The sequence below is a fragment of the Salvelinus fontinalis genome, chromosome 38, assembly GCF_029448725.1.
Source record: "Salvelinus fontinalis isolate EN_2023a chromosome 38, ASM2944872v1, whole genome shotgun sequence".
NCBI lineage: Eukaryota > Metazoa > Chordata > Actinopteri > Salmoniformes > Salmonidae > Salvelinus > Salvelinus fontinalis.
In genome coordinates, this window is record NC_074702.1 from 24973014 (window position 1) to 24990330 (window position 17317).

Sequence of the window (17317 nt, forward strand, 5' to 3'; positions counted from 1 at the left end):
CAGAGAATAGTTAAGAAGCCCTGGCCACCAGGAGGTTAACCCCCGCCCCGCCGCACGGCCAAAAGGAGCTCATTTTAAAACAATAACATTCAGATCAGCAGAGCCTCCTCAGGGAGGCCCCAGCCCCAGCAACCCCAGCCCCGGTGCAGCGCAGCGATGACCAGATCTGTTTGTCTTGACAACTGCTGCTGTCCGTAGGGCTAGGCTATGGTACTGTAGAGAGGACGGCCCGGCCAGACACACACACCACAGGATGCTATAGAGAGTGAAACACAGGCACCCAGGTGCAACACACTGGAAAACATTATCTCAGGTGAAGGCTGTCATCAGTACAGCGTAGACTATGAGTCATGGCTTTTTTTGATGAGAAAGAACTGTTGTGGGGGAAGATTTTTTATATTTACAGTAATATTGGCAGAAATATACCCCCATATATTATCCCCCCAGTCAACTGAAAACTATAATGGCGACTAATGTGACAGGTAAATAGGAATTAAACTGCTTTTGAGCTGTGTATCCAGTTGTGTGTATCCAGTGCCACCTTCAATCAGTGTGCTAAGATTAACCAAATACCTTCATGGATTACAACAAGTTAGTCTTCATGCCAATCCGGAGTTGACACAGTCCATTTTTTTACAGCGTACTTGGAGTACTGTACCAACTGTCCCTGTACAGTAACATGAGTATGTGTTAATACTACTGTAGCTACTACTGGATGAGAACAGAGCAAACAGATCTTCCGATGGGGACATATTTTGATATGAATTTAGCTGGTAAAGTACCCAGACGAAAGCTGGTGTGGTGAAACTCCTCTACATCCATGATCTCACGTAGAACCAATGCGAGGGAGACCTGTGGTTCTGATCTGTGGTTTATGAAAGCTGGCTGGATATAGATGTGTTCTGGGATGATACTAGCTATTAGTGTGATTTATACAGATGTAGGATTTTCATTTGACCTATATTTTCACAGCAAAATAATCCCACAACAACAGGATTTGAATGTTTAGTCCATAATGTTTCTTGATGGGTGGTTAGGCTATTAGTTGGCCAAAATTAGTCTATATGAAAAGTGCAATACTGTTAAAATAACCATGTGTTAGTGTGGGTTTTCAGTGAATTTATGTAAATCACACAAATCTCAGAAAATTGTCAGCAACAAAAGAGTGATCAAATTAAGATCCTATATCTTTAGGTTAGAGGAAAATAAACAGAATCAACAGGACTGCCAACAAGTCAGCCGCATCCTCCATAAAAACGTCCCTTTTCAACTCGGTAGCACCAAAAAGCATATTGCCTTCTGAACATAACTGCCTCTGGACTGTATAATTTCTCGGGTGGAAAGAAGACTGTGAAAGACAATCAATAATAAGCAAATGTTATCACTTTGGAAGAGGTCAAATGAAAAACAAAACATGGTACAGTACATGATTCCCTATGCAGCTTACCTTAGAAGATATTTCTACAAGTGAGTTAGCATACAAAGGATGCAAGCATCCGTAAATAATATATTTTCAATGGTCTGCCAGTCTACTGATGAGGAGAGAGGCCTTGCTGTTGGAACAAGGTTAGAGTAATAACAGATTGCACTGGTAGGACTACTGGCAGAGATACATGCCAGCATAGACTTATTGAGAAAACAGAGATGGTGACTGGAAAATGACACAGGGTAAGAAATGCAGAACTACCTAACAGAAAGCCAGAGCACAGTGAGGAAATAGTGGTGAGACTGGGACTGGGAGTACTATGAATGGTTCTAAGGTTATATCTGTGGATTATTCAATGCCCGAGAACAGTTGAGAAAGTGTCTTGCTCTCTGCTCACGGCGGCAAAAACTACTGTATGCGTTTTAACAGCTAAAAACCTACTGTTTTCGACGACGCCCCAGTGTAGCTCCCCTGTGACAGTGCCTCTCATTGAACCTTAACCAAGCATTGACTAGGGGATTGAATAAAATATATTACATGTTAATTGTGCTTTACTTTGCCATCCACTTTACTCTGTATTAACTCTGTCATAAAGAATGCCTACAGACAGTTTAAAAAGGGCCTCTATACCTTAAATGCCTTGAGACTATGGCCATTTTGTTCTCTGGTCCCTATCCCCAAGAGCGAACTGGCTGCCCAGAGCAAGGGCAAGTAATGTCTTCTCAATAAAGACAGCATCAGCGAAGAGAGGCCGACTTTTTACTTTCAAAGCTCTTTCCATTCAATTATAATGAGACTGTCCTTTCAAGTGACATGAGGGGAAACTATGAAATGGCCATAAAACTGTTCAAATCCACATTCGTATTTTACAGTTCTTCTAATTAGGATTCACATTTCCCAATGGAGGATTTCACTCTGCCCTCTTCACAGTTTTCTATTGTAATTTCACTTTTAACACAGTATTGAGATTTATAGGTCATATGTTTTGACAGAATAGAATTGCAGATACATTTTCACATGCTCAATTGATGCAGACATTTACGATTTAAACTGTTTGATGTGTCATACCAGAACATTATAAAATAGAGGAAAGTCGTGAAATTACATATAGGTACACATTGTTAGCTTTCATACTTGTGTATTTACAAGAGCTAAAGTATCCGTGTCTTTTAATGACTATTACAACTAAACACTTATATACTTATATTGTAACGGATTTCCTCTTCGTCTGAGGAGGAGTAGCAAGGATCGGACCAATGTGCAGCGTGGTAAGTGTCCATAATAGATTTTTAATAAATCAAAATGAACACAGAACAAAAATAACAAAACACGAACAAACAACCGAAACAGTCCCGTATGGTGCAAACACTGAAACAGGAAACAACCACCCACAAAACACAATAGAAAACAGGCTACCTAAATATGGCTCCCAATCAGAGACAACGACTGACACCTGCCTCTGATTGAGACCCATACTAGGCCAAACACATAGAAATATAACAGAATAAAACATAGAAAAACATAGAATGCCCACCCCAACTCACGCCCTAACCAACTCAAATAAAGACATAAAAAGGGAACTAAGGTCAGAACGTGACATATATACTGTAGACATTCACTTACACAGACAACAACCAATATGGAAATGAGAACTTTGCATTGGTCAAACTCTACCCTGGAATAGGCCAGGAGGTCAACAACTGGTTAACCAAGATGACCTCACCGGGCCAGAATGAAGAGTGAATGAAGACTGGGTCTGGCCTGTCCTGCGGTGAGGGAGGTAGCTCCCTCTGGTAGCTAAGGGGAAAAGCTTCTGTCCTTCTATCCTGACTGAGTGCAGTGCCAGGCACCAGAGAATTAACTGTGACCCCACTAAGTTCCATACAAGCAAGTCAAAGCTGGAGTGGAGGAATAGCAAGTAAGTGGAAAGTTTCGAGACATAAATATCATACCACACTTCAAAAATAAAATCTGACCAAATAAACCAGAGCTATATAATATTGTATGAATAATTGTTTTAAACAATGGAGAGAATGAGAGAATGACATACACAAGCACTTCATTACAATATACTGTACAAATTCTAATTCAGGACTTGTGAAATGCTATTGAGATCAATCGCCATGGTGACTATACAAATAAGGTAAATAGGCAGAATTGCGGCTGATATTTATGTAACCTATCGCTTCAATCCACTTAGCCTGAGAAGAGTGTCATCTACCTTCTTATGGCACAATAAAAACCTGCTTAGCTAAGGTTAACGACCTTCCATTGAGGATAATAAACCTCCGTGGGAGGTTTGTTTACATGTTTTATAGACAGGCAGACCACTCAATCAGGCAGGTTGGCACTGGCAGGGGTCATTTTCTATCATACAATACAGTTGGTAGGTGTCTCACCCACCTTCAAAAACACAGTTTATATTTACCCATGACTCAAATGTCAACACAGGGACAGTCTGGATGTAACGGCGGTCCTCTCTCTCTTCATAAGAAGAGGAGGTGTATTGAGGGAGCCAAGGCGCAGCAGGTTGTGAATACATAATGGATTTAATGACAAGACGAAAAACGAACACGAACTACACTTGAAATGATACAAAATAACAAACGACGTAGACTGACCTAAACATGAGAACTTACATAGACACGAAGAACGCACGAATAGGAAACAGACTACATAAACCGAACAAACCGTATACAGTTCCGTATGGTGCAAACATAACACAAACACGGAAGACAATCACCCACAAACAAACAGTGAGAACACCCTACCTAAATATGACTCTTAATTAGAGGAGAACGCAAAACACCTGCCTCTAATTAAGAGCCATACCAGGCAACCAAAACCAACATAGAAACAGATAACATAGACTGCCCACCCAAAACTAACGCCCTGACCAATTACACATACAAAAACAACATAAAACTGGTCAGGACCGTTACACTGGACTTTAAGCCAGACATATTTGAATTAGAGAAAGATCTGGAGCAGGCTTTGATGTGCCTCTGACATAAATAGAGCTACAATTTAGCAAACAAACACAATGTTGCCGCTGCCAAGCAAGTTGCGTGTCAGAAAAAAAACGTTATTTCTGCATTGTCATTCAACACTGGTTGAATCAACGTTGTTTCCATGTAATTTCACTGAAATGACATTCAACCATTGTGGAATAGACGTTGATTTGACATTTGTGACACCAGTGGGACATGTGAGATCTTGTTCTGGGTGCTAAGATTATCATTGTCCAGTACAAACTGCAGTTTAAGTGAGCTGAGATCCCAGGATGTTACAGACAGCCCTATACGGGGAGAAGAATTAGAGGGCTTCTTTGGTGCAGCTCCAGAACCGTGCTGCTATTGAGCCAAGAGTAAGAGGCCATGGGGGCGGTTAAGGAGACGGACAAAAACTGTGGTGAAGTTGGGTCCACGTCCCGCGCCAGAGCCGCCACCGCGGACAGACGGCCACCCAGGCCCTCCCCTATAGGTTCAGGTCTTGCGGCCGGAGTCCGCACCTTGGGGGGGGGGGGGGGGGGGGGGGGGGGTACTGTCACGTTCTAACCTTCATTTCCTTTGTTTTGTCTTTATTTAGTATGGTCAGGGCGTGAGTTGGGGTGGGCAGTCTGTGTGTTTTTTTATGTTGGTGTTTTGAGTTCGGCCTGGTATGGTTCTCAATCAGAGGCAGCTGTCTATCGTTGTCCCTGATTGAGAATCATACTTAGGTAGCCTGGGTTTCACTTTTGGTTTGTGGGTGTTTGTTTCCGTGTGTGTGTTTGTTAGCCACACGGTACTGTTTAATTTTGTTCACATCATTTTATTGTTTTGTTCCAGTGTTCAGTTTGTTTATTAAAAAGACATGAACACTTACCACGCTGCACCTTGGTCCGATCCTTCTTCCACCACAGACGATCGTTACAAATATTTACACAAAAATACAAGTACAACTACTTCCCAATACTTTTAAATACGTGCGTTTCATTTATCTTGACCAGCTTGTTTCGGCAACACTGTAATTGAAGGGGGTGTACATAAGGCATTCATAACACCTTTATGAAACCAGTCATAACAAATCTGGGACTGTTATGACTGTTGTGAATGTCTTACGTATAACCCTCTTCAAGTAAAGTGTCGACCCTTGCTTCTCATTGGTTCCATTGTACCTGGCAAGCTAAATCAAGTGCACCTCAAGTATTTGATATACTGTATGTATTTGACCCAGGTCAGGAGCTAACCCAGACTGATGGCCATACCGTGAGCAAAGCGATGGACCCAGTAGTAGCTGAAGTCCACCGCTAGGAAAGCCAGCCACCATGCCCAGGCAGAGTCCCAGGGTAGCTCCAGTAGACGCAAGTTGTCCCACACGTAGATGTAAGTGGTTATTTCAAAACCTCTTGCAAATAGCCTGGGAAAAAAGGACAAATGTATTTAGATAAGCACACAGATTCTCCACAATACATTTCAGGTGCAAAGTTAGAGGATCTTACAGTATACAAAAATGAATGGTACATATACATTATCATAAGAGACGAACTGCTGTAATTACTTTTCTATAGAACAAATTAAGCCAAGTCCTGGACTAAAAAGCTACTTCTACGGAGAGTCTCCATTGATCATTATTTTTAGTTTAGCATAAGGCTTAAGCTTCCCTATAGCAATTCTAGAAACATACCAGAAAGTTATAGTTTACTCACGTGGGCATTCTGGAAATAATACCAGCTGACACTGAGGTGACGACGTCACTGACGCAGGCCAATGGGGTTCCATCCTTCAGCAGGCTCACCACCAGCTCTACAACCATCAAGCCCATAAAGAACGGGGTGGCCTGTAGTCACAAGTAAAGGAGAACAAATACGAATCAACAGTCCAAGCACAATGAAAACTCCACCACTTTTATGTCTTGTGTTTCCTTGAACGCTTACAGTAACCTCACATGTTTGACTTGGAAAACGAACAAGAGGACATGTGGTTAAAAGGTCTTTCATGTCTTGTGATGCATGATGTTTCCCTGATGGCTCTATGGTGAAGCTACACAGGGATAGTCACATATCATCTCTCTCTGAGGATTTATTTCAGCTTCCAGTGGAGAAGAAAACACTTGAACAACCCATACAAATAATATTTGGAGGAACCTTTCATTTCAATAGGTCCCGTTACATCACATGACAGTTCAGACTGAAAACATGTATACCTGATGTGTCTTAATATTATCCATCCATATATAATAAGTAAGTAACGTAAACAAGTGAACCATGTCTTTAATATGTATATAGTATGTTCATGTAACAAAACAGAAAACGAACAAAAATAGCTGTATAAACACAAGTTAATATTTCCTCCTCCGATTAGGGCCATTTTTTAATCAAGTTATTTTATTCTATTCCATTATATAAGTATGCTACATACAGTATCTGCTGCATTAGGTATTATCTAGGTGTGGAGTATGCAAAAACAGAATGAGAGGTACTAGGTACAAGGAAGTTACTAGAGGTTACCAAAAATGGTTTCCATCATGTCATAATTCTGACTTGAACAGTGTGTTGGATCTGTTGGCTATTATTAGCAAATGACCATGTCACTCCTGTGATTGACCTGACCTGGTCACCTAAACCTTCATCTGGTCACATGACTGCATCCAGGGAGTGTGTGTGCAATGTGGATTGCGAGGTGTAGACCTGGAGGTGGAATAGGATGTGTGTGTGTGCGTGTTGGGGCGAGTTGGAGGACCACAAGGGACCGACGATCACACGCTACACTCCAACATCTGGCAGAGGACTTGACGGACTGCATTTAACAAATGGGCTCAGAGCACAAGCACTCTCTCTCCAAACCCACTGACTGAGAGAGAGATTATCATTTTGGATTCTGGCTTGAACATTCCCTCTTTTTCTCATGTCTAGAGTATTGTTTTACCTCGTCAGGGCTGTGTTCTTGACAGCTTTCCACTTTATTTGGGAAGGAATTCAGGTTCTCATGCCATGTGAAAAAGCGGATGCCGAGGGAATGAGTTGTTTTGGATTTAAAAAAAATACTTCTTAATTAACGTGTGTGTTTGACCTTCACAATCACTGTGTTTACTCTGTGTGGCATTTTCCTCCAAACAACAGGACAAATGAAAACAAGTCCTATGAAGGCTGTAACATACTTTGGACTTGTGAAAATTGTCAAGGGAGTTGTATATAAATCTCTGTTTTTGGTCTTAGATCTTGCAAGGCAAATGACATTTGTGGAACAGATGTGAGTAGTATCCCAAATGGGGCCATTTATATCAGGTTGTAGATGAGTGAAGTTAGCCACGAGTTTGTGAGGGGGAAGACACAAACCCTGTACACTCTTATGAGAGTATGTCCACTTTGTCCTAAAGTAACAGGTAGAATGTATCTTATTGCAACTGGATAATCAATTCAACTATGGCATGAATTAAATCGGACAAGCAATGTTTATGCAGTGTTTTTATTTATAAACATATTTACATACTGTGCTATGATGATAATCACGCTATACTGGGGTTCAACAGACCAGCGGCTTTTGTAGAGGGACAAGTAATGATGCTTTGTGGGTGACATTTGTTAATGTGATCAGAGGGTCCCAAGTTTGAGCCCAGATTGGGACAAGGAACGGGATGGAAGCAAGACTGTTACAGGTGAGCTAGTTTGCTACAGCAGGAAAATAATACTGCAGAAACAGGAAATGTGGATTATAATTAATGGCCATTTTTGTAAGGTTTGATACATTTTTTGTAAGGGAAAATCAAGAATGAAATTTCAAAGTGGAAATTACAAACTTCAGAAGCCTTTTTAAGCCTCATACACACTGCCAGTTTTACATTTCCTGCATTGCATGAAAGTTCTCCTGCAACATCGTGATCAATTAAGATCCTACACCTGTACATACAGTCAACCAAAACACAGACTAGTGCACGGAGTGATGACTACATCACAAACAACAACCAGCACCGAAACAAGAGTGACACACCCATGCAAACATCATATTAAACTCTGTAACAATACTGTAGTAAATGAGGTTCTTTCATTACAGTTTGTTTGGAGCAGGATTAACACACTGAGGAGTCCTGCTGTTTGGATAATTGTTTTTTTCTCTATTCACATGACTTTATAGAAGCCTGTTAAAATGTGAGCTTTATCCCTCAAATAACAACCGTGCTGATTTTAGGATTTTGTTAAACATTTATCATCCAGATGTCCCATTAAAAAGTATTGGTGCGTTCTGTTATTTTGCACTGGGTGCTCTTGAGTCAAAAGTGGTCCTAAAATTCAACAATATTTAACAGACATTCCCCCATTGGACTGAAAAGGGCACACCTCCCCACACTCATGAGCAAACACATATTGTTTGTCTAAAACTAAGGATTTGTTAGAGAATTTGAAAATAAATGTACTAATATCATATCATGTGAAAATATGAACCATACAGCCAAAACTCAAGTCCATATATGACATAAACATTAACAGCAACTAAACTTTTATTGTTATGCAATAGGTCTATGGAATCAAGAGATTACTGCAGAAACCTGTGTAGCGACTTTGTCACTCTATAGCACCACTTCCCTGACAGTTCCTACAGGGTTTGTGAGTTGTTTGTGACCATCTTTGTGAAGATATATGAATACACAGTAGCATATATGATATCATTCAAACTAAGTGTGCAGACTTTATTTCGCTATGTTTAGACATTTCAAGTGTGTCACTCCTAGCATGAGCGGCACAATATCGATTATCAAAAAAACACAAAACACATCAAAGCGCTCCAGCGTTTTCAACAACGAACTCACCTGTTGAACATATGGCGGGACATCCTCCACATTTTCAAATGATGATTCGTTCGGTGTGACAATGTAAAACATGGACCGAAATCCCTTGGTCAATGAGACTACGTCCATGAATTGCGCCATTGTATGCGCCGTCAATCTGTCAATTCCTCTACCCAAGGTGATGCTAAACCGATCGTCTGGGGAATTTTAACTACCGGGTGATACTCGCACAGTCATCAAACGTCATTTGAACTGTGAGATAACTGTGTCGTTTTATTGCACTCTCCAGGGGCGGGATACAGTAAGTGGATCATAGGTGTCACGCCCTGGCATTAGTTATCTTTGTTTTATTTATTATTTTAGTTAGGTCATGGTGTGACATGGGGGATGTAGGTGTTTTTGTCATGTCTAGGTTTTTTTTATGTTTATGGGGCGTTACCTAGTCTAGGTGTTTGTATGTCTATGGCTGCCTAGATTGGTTCTCAATTAGAGGCAGCTGTTTATCATTGTCTCTGATTTGGAACCATATTTTGGCAGCCATATTCATTGGGTATGTCGTGGGTGATTGTCTATGTCTAGTTGCCTGTGTTTGCACTTTTGTATGATAGCGTCACGGTCGTTTTGTTATTTTGTATAGTTTGTTTAGTGTTCATCTTCATAAATAAATAGAAGATGTATTCATATCACGCTGCGCCTTGTTCCTCCTCTCTTCCACCATACGACGAACGTGACAATAGGTCAGGTGCGGGGTTGGTTGTTTTGTCTCAGGAATAACAATGCCTTCAGCTGCCATTACATCTTACCATAGTATCAATTACATAAATGAAAAGATAACAACAAACAAGTCTGGTGGTTTTTCATACATATTATGAACAAACCAGCTGACATTGTCAGACCATTCTGTCTGTGGTCTGTCTTTACTCTTACGTTCCATTGATTTGCAGTTCATGGATAATTGTTAGGTATCGAATAGTGAAGCCCTATTAGTTCACATGAAATGTAATTAGCCTATTAATTTATGTTACAATATGTAAACGTTTTTCTTGCTGGAGAGGAGAGGCATTTTCGAAAAGGAGAATGTTGCATCACCTGACATGAAAAGAAGGCAGAGAGCATTAAATAATGAACTGCGCATAAAGAAGATAATGGAGAGATGGGTGACATTTGGTGTACAAACTGGGAGCAGTTATCAGTTTTAGAAATCCTAATTGGAAAAAAATTATTGCATGGGTGATTGCGCATTTAATTTAAAGGTTCAATGCAGCTGTTTTTTTAATCAAAATATCAAATCATTTCTGGGTAACAATTAAGTAGCTTTTTAGTTAAAAAAAGTAGTTTTTTGCTAGAACTGTCTGGGAGTGGTCTGAGTGGGGAGGGGAAAACTGAAAAATAGCTGTTATTGGGAAAGGTTTGGGATGCTCTTTGCTATTGGTCTATTATCCAACGTACTGCCTGGTGATGTCACCAGGCAAACCTAAACTCCTGCCCATGTAAACCTACTGATTAGAAAGTCTTTGTAGATTGTATTTTCAACCAGCAACTATCAGGAAATAACACTGATCAAATTTCTTCACACTTTTACAGTGTTAGTTTCATCAGCTGTTGTACAATATGATACAAAACAAAGTAGAACAGAATTGTGACTGCACTGTGCCTTTAATAGGTACAGTATGATTGTAATTGATTCATACTGTTTCATCATGTTTACCACACAGTTAGCTTTTGGTCAAAACTACACTTTATTGCTATCTTGCACTAAAAAGTTCACAGTCTCCAAAATATTGTTCTAGCTCCAAATTAGAATGCACACTCACATTGTGGTGAAAAGGAGATCAAGTCTTGAAATTATTCTGTGATTTTGTAATAGAATATGATCCTTTCGCAGGTTCTCCTGTGGGGCTTTGGCAAAAGTCCTAAGTACTGACACTGCCTTGAAGAAAAGGTGAATTAGCCATGCACCCCATCAACAGCTTTCTACACGTTGGCTAATGTTTCATTCATGTCAGTTCACAGCATAGTCCTACAATACCCTGGATTCCTGTGGATGGGAGGCATCGTGAAGTTATTCAACGCAACGTGATTTAGATCTGAGAAGCATTTCAGTAGAACCTCTGTTCGTGCAATATTCAGTAAGTTTTGTTTACAAATACCAGTCAGGCAGAAGAAAATGATCACTAAGAAACATCAGAAATGTTTATTACTGTGTGAGTGGTATAGTGTGTATTAGAAATTATTGCTAGAGCGAAGGTAAGAAAATTACAGATAATTAAGTTCAGAGTATACTGTATATTAGCTGAGCAAATTTGATTCTCCTGCACACTTGATAATAATTCGATTACATCGCAATTTTTATGACATACAGTGGAAACCAATTGAGGCAAGTGTTCAACAGTGCAAATCAAAAGCATGAACTTGCCCCTTTTTCAATGTAAGACACACAACATGGAATGTTCATAACAATTCGGCCAATTCTGAATCTGTCCTAATATTCAAAGAATATTTTCTGCTTCCAAGAGCAGTGTTGAGTGGAGGCACGTTCGTAACGTATGCTTAATGTGCATTGACCTTTTGCAATATCTCATATTCCTGCGTTGGGTTCGCAGTTCTTGAAACGTATTGGTGATCTTAGTTTGGTTTAACCAACGTCCTAACATGTATCTTCTTAGATCAAGTAACACACGTCATTTCTTTGTACATTTGTACACATTTATTTAGCATCGTTGAACTTTGCTAACGACGACCAGATAACATGTCCTTTCAAGGACGTTCCTGAGATGTGAGGCTGAACCCACTTTGCGTAGGAGTGGCCTGCTGCTGTGCATCATAAGTGAGCATGCTCAGAACTCTGGTCGCTTTCATGACTGTCCTCATTGGCCAGGGAGTCTGTGGAGTGATGAAGAGCCGCTAAGCTGGAGAATTCGGATGGCAGCAATGTCCCCTTTTTCACGTTCACCGGTTCCTTTTCCCTCGCTACAGCCCCCTGTTGACCTCCTTTTACTCGTTTCCACTTCATCCTCCTGTTCTGGAACCACACCTTTACCTGTGGAACAACCACAAAAGACAAGTTGAGTTATTCTGAAAAGAACAGCAAAATGGTAGGGGGGGGTGGGGTGGGGTGGGGGGTACATTTTGCATAGCTGGAGACTGTTACGAATACTGAGTAGAGTCCTATTAAAAGACTATTAAAAGACCTGGATATTGATCAAATGGTAAGCCTGACACTTGATACAGGCGCTGCTGTAAAGGTTTGGCAGCTATTTCTATACTCTAGCAGTGATAATGTGCTGATGTGCTGTCACATTCCCTGGCATCAAGACGCTGCTTCCTCTTTTCCCTGACTCGACAACTCCTCCAGTATTTACGTCTCCCAAAATGATGATTAGGTTGTTGCTTAAAAAGGTTTACGTAGCGGATCGGGTCCGAGTAGACGTGAAAGTCAACACTGACTGGGTTCTGGATGAGTCTCTCTTTCTCTCCTTACGTTTGGATGGTTTATTTTGGTGGGTGTCATGCTGTGGGGCTCAGCTGGGTCACATGGGCAGGAAGTCACTTGATTTTACACACGTTTGTCTTAAACCTTCAGCGATACATGCCATGCTGACGATCACATCAGTGGTGGTGATGGATATTTTTTCGGCCCATGTGATAGCACATCAGAAGGGCACGTGTGAGCTGTGGCACACCTGCACAAGCTTGCCTTCAAAGCCTTTGCCACCTGAATACAGCCTAAAGCTCAATGGGGATGCATGCATTTTGTTGCTATTTTGTTGCTATGTTACCTAATATACAGTACCAGTCAAAGGTTTGGACACACATACTTATTCAAGGGTTTTTCTTTATTTTTACTATTTTCAAATTAGTAGAATAATACTGATGAGTTGGACTGCAGAGTGAAGGAAAAGTAGCCAACAAATGCTCAGCATATGTGGGAACTCCTTCAAGACTATTTGAAAATAATTCCAGGTGAAGCTGGTTGAGAGAATGCCAAGAGTGTGCAAACCTGTCATCAAGGCAAAGGGTGGCTAGTTTGACGAATCTAAAATCTAAAATATGTTTAGATTTGTTTAACACTTTTTTGGTTACTACATGATTGCACATGTGTTATTTCATAGTTTTGATGTCTTCACGATTATTCTACAATGTAGAAAATAGTAAACATAAAGAAAAACCCTTGAATGAGTAGGTGTGTCCAAAGTTTTGACTGGTACTGTACATGTTTGTGATATATAACCTATCAAGGTATTTTTAGTTCAGCGACCAATTTCCCATTTGTCATTGTGTCAATAAGTCCAGTCCCATTGAGTTTCATAGTTATAAAATCCCTATCAGGTTGACGGGTAGAGTTCCAACTCCGGCCACCCAGATTTCCTACTGTCATTACTGTAAGTGGATCGTCCTTAAAATACATCTGCAAGCTTGCACTTTTCACTCCTGTTATTGATAGTGCAGTAAGGCAAGGCGCATGTCACCGAGTTTGTTGTCACATGGCTACTGTACAGTACATGTTATTTCTACTAATGCTATCATCAGTTGGCTAATGACTCAATTACTTATAATGTTATTATTATGACTGGTTTGTATGGGTTGTTTTGCAGTCATATTTGTTACAAGAAATTAGTTTCCATGTTACTGAAGGTAAGACACAGGCCTGTCCGAGTCATGTTATGCTTTAGGGATCATGTTGAATCTCTGGAATAACAGGTTCTCTAAGAGTTGGTTATGAATTTGAAATTGACATCAGAAAAATATTGAATGTTCTAATGTTCTAAGCGCAATATAAGTACTCCAAAACTGTACATAATTACTAGGCTGTTATGGGGTAATTACATAATTACTTCATGGAATAACCCAATGGTATTCACTGTGGTAAGGGTGATGTAATGTAAAGTGTGGCCATTATTTAATGTTACATTAATGTTTAGATGGTAGGCATAATATTTTTTATCTTAGTTTATTTGGGTATTACATTGAAGCACTTAAGGTTGAAGTTCAACATAAGGTTGAAGGTTTTGAGTCTCCGATGTTACGTAAGAAACATATACTGTCAGGAACCAGTCTGTCCTATCCATTTAATCCCTACTGTATATAACAAACTACCTACAGCCAGATGTATGCCACATGTGACATATCGCTTCTCTCTGACACCCCAAATAGGTGTTACAGAACAATGTACGATGTTTCCTTCCCCGCAATTTGTCTTCATTTATTTATTTCATGTGACTGTGTTTACAGCGGCCCCTCTGCCTATGCTCTGAGACTAATTTGTAGCTGGGGGAAACAGGAAGTGACTTGCTAGACAGCACCTCCTGCTTTTGTGCCTGTCTCCATTACGTGACTAGACTGACTGAAAGAATAGACCAAAATATCTGGAATAGGATAGTCCCTCTTCACAGTCACAGCTGGAGCACAACAGCACACAAACCAGAAGTTCTAAAGTTAGGGAAACACTGTTGTTCCGAAAACCTCTGTATGGTCTGACTGAGGCAGTCTTTTCCCACCACCCGCTATTAATGCATTATGCGGTCAATATGTTTGAACCCAAAAGGATAAGTGGGAGAATGAGGTTAGAGTGGTGACATTACATACTTGTCTCTCTGTGAGATCGAGGTTGACTGCTATCTCATAGCGCCTCAGTCTCGTCAGATAGTTGTGATGGGCGAACTCGGCCTCCAGCTCACGGATTTGCTCCTTGGTGAACGCCGTCCGCTCCTTCCTGGGTTTGCTGCTCACATCTGACTTGTAATTCCCGTCTTGGGACTCTGAAATCAAACACGGCACTCATTTTTTCTATCCAGTCAGGGAGATTTATACTCAAAGAAAATAATGATAAAATGAGTACTATATGGCAGGTGCAAGCCAGAGACACAAATACAGGCAGAGGAGGGAAGGAGTCAGGTATGGGAAACAATGGGAGCTGCCAATCACCTTTTATTGTTGCGGCATTGTTTATGCACACTGTAAGTGGCTGGGAGGACCCAGAAGCGTCTACACATGTGCCTGTTTCTGGCAGCTGTGCTCTCACACACAGTGGGCTGGCTCCTACTCTTTCCAATGTGGAGTTCATTTGTCTTACTGTTAATGGAATCGGCTGCTACCCTCGTAGTTTTAATATGGAACGAAACAGCTCTGCAGGATGTGTGAAAATATATTTCCTCAGTTTATTTACCTCCATTTTATAAGTGTCTCCTCTTTATGACTAACAAGCTGCCAACTCACAACAATTTGCAAAGGAGTATTTTTCAAATCTCTCGTTTAGATTTGGTGTTGTTTAATTTTGAACAATATTGTCAAACTTTTTAATTTACTGGGAATGGCTAGACTATGAGATGGACTATAGGGAGAGTAGAACGTATGTCAGTCTGGCCTATGATTATAGAACGTGTGTCAGTTTTGACCTATGATTATGATTATGACATCATACACATAAGAACAAACTGTTACGATTCCCCAGATGAACATGAAGCAATGCAGGTACCTTTTTTTGCAACGATATGCAAATCTACCACCTGGTGATTAACTGGAGTGATGGGAGAAATTTGTTTTATTGAGACTTAAAGGATTTATTTGTTCAACCAATGTGGATTAAAAATCTACTTGTCATTCCCATTTTGTTTCAACCTCAGGAGAAGATATTGTTAAATTTTTATTTTTCACTGTTTCTCAGAAGGAACATGTTTTGCTAATTTGGTTCCCAAACGTTCCTATTGTGACCAGACTTTGTGGTTGGTCCGTTTGGATATGCTTCAGCTGCACATTGCACTTCAAGGCAACAGCGATTGCATGCTAATTCATCTGCGGTTCTGTTCTGCAGTCTGTGTTAATCCCAACAGGCGGTCCCCAATCCAAACTGTAAATAGGCTGGGAGTTTACAGGCCAGGGCCAGGCCAGGCACACCACTTCGCCACGTCACAGGAGACACTCCGAGAAGTTCTTACTGAAAAAGTGTCTCTTTCAAAATATTTTCTCACAGAAAAAAGCTTTCTCTTTCTCTTACTCTTCTTACTCTTCTTTTTGCCTCATAGAAAATATAGAAGAATGGGAAATTATACAACTTTTGTTTGCAAAAAGCCATTCATCATTGATATTGTGGGAAAAAGGAAAGGAAAATTCCAAGCACATGGTGATATGTCATAGTGCGTTACTGGCATCCATGACAGGAATACACTGCAAATATATAATCCAGTTATTCCCACATAAATTATAAGACTTTTCTTACAGTGTGCTAAAGTAGCTGAAATTCTGTGCATCATTGTATGGTGAATAGAAAATGTCTCAACATGTCTGTAATTTCACCAAGGTTGGCCAACTGTCGGTGTGCCAGAGAGCAGGCCTCATTCAAACATACCTCTTAGATGTATTTACTCTCTGGTAAACACAGACATTGTGTAAGAATAAAGAATAACATGGCCAGCTGCTGGAGACCAGCGCAAAGCCGATTTAAAAAGAGTCCCAAGGTTTTACGACACAGCCACTACACCACAGCAATTAGGTCCTTGCTGGAACTTTCATCTTTCCACACAAAAGGGAATAATGGGAGGAAAATACAGAGCCCAGACACTGGGTAGTTTTAGGGCTCCCAAATGGTCTGAAGCCAAATCAGGGAACCCTTTCAAAAATAGTGTTTGAGTCCATGCCGACGTTTCTGACAGAGGGACTGCAAAAATGAAATGATTACACTTTTCACTCCTTTTGGTGTGACATTTTCAGTTCATTGGCCAATCATTTGTAGATTTTGTTGAGGATTCTTATCTAGGGCAAACACAATTTCATTGTGACGTAGAACATTGTAATGCTAGATCTACCAAAATAACCTCAGCGTCAATAACGAAAATGGCAAAGCCATGCCTGAGTTAGTCCCTGAGCATCACTTGCTACAGCAGCACTCAAAAATACACTCCACTATAACAAAATAGGATTCAAGCAATTACTATTACTTCATGTTTAAAATCTATTAACACTTTCCAAATAAGTTTTGGTTACACTTTACTTAAAGCCTACATGTATACTGCATTATAATTCAGCTATAATAAACAGTAGGAGACTTGACATGAGCATGTATGATGACCCCCTACCAATGTCGCATAATTATATAATGATCCTGACTAAAAAACAGCAATTTTTGAGTCA

General features: G+C 40.3%; 2 protein-coding genes across 9 annotated transcripts in view; both read right to left on the reverse strand.

Moving 5' to 3' along the window:
- The window catches only part of LOC129837681 (alkylglycerol monooxygenase-like), a 38426-nt gene extending 28976 nt beyond the window's left edge, over positions 1-9450 (reverse strand). Inside the window, exons 1-3 of the mRNA XM_055904032.1 lie at positions 9212-9450; positions 6114-6244; positions 5673-5824 (exon numbers count right to left, since the gene is read on the reverse strand). Of these exons, the coding sequence (XP_055760007.1) occupies positions 5673-5824; positions 6114-6244; positions 9212-9331 (403 nt within the window). The 5' untranslated portion in view covers positions 9332-9450. The remainder of the gene's footprint in view (positions 1-5672; positions 5825-6113; positions 6245-9211) is intronic.
- Positions 9451-11360: 1910 nt separating this feature from the next.
- Positions 11361-17317, reverse strand: part of LOC129837683 (homeobox protein MOX-2-like) — a 71234-nt gene continuing 65277 nt past the window's right edge. For all 8 annotated transcript variants that reach the window (XM_055904038.1, XM_055904035.1, XM_055904040.1 and 5 more), the window contains 2 exons: positions 14777-14949; positions 11361-12230 (listed from right to left, as the gene is read on the reverse strand). In XM_055904038.1, the coding sequence (XP_055760013.1) occupies positions 12012-12230; positions 14777-14949 (392 nt within the window). In that variant the 3' untranslated portion in view covers positions 11361-12011. The remainder of the gene's footprint in view (positions 12231-14776; positions 14950-17317) is intronic.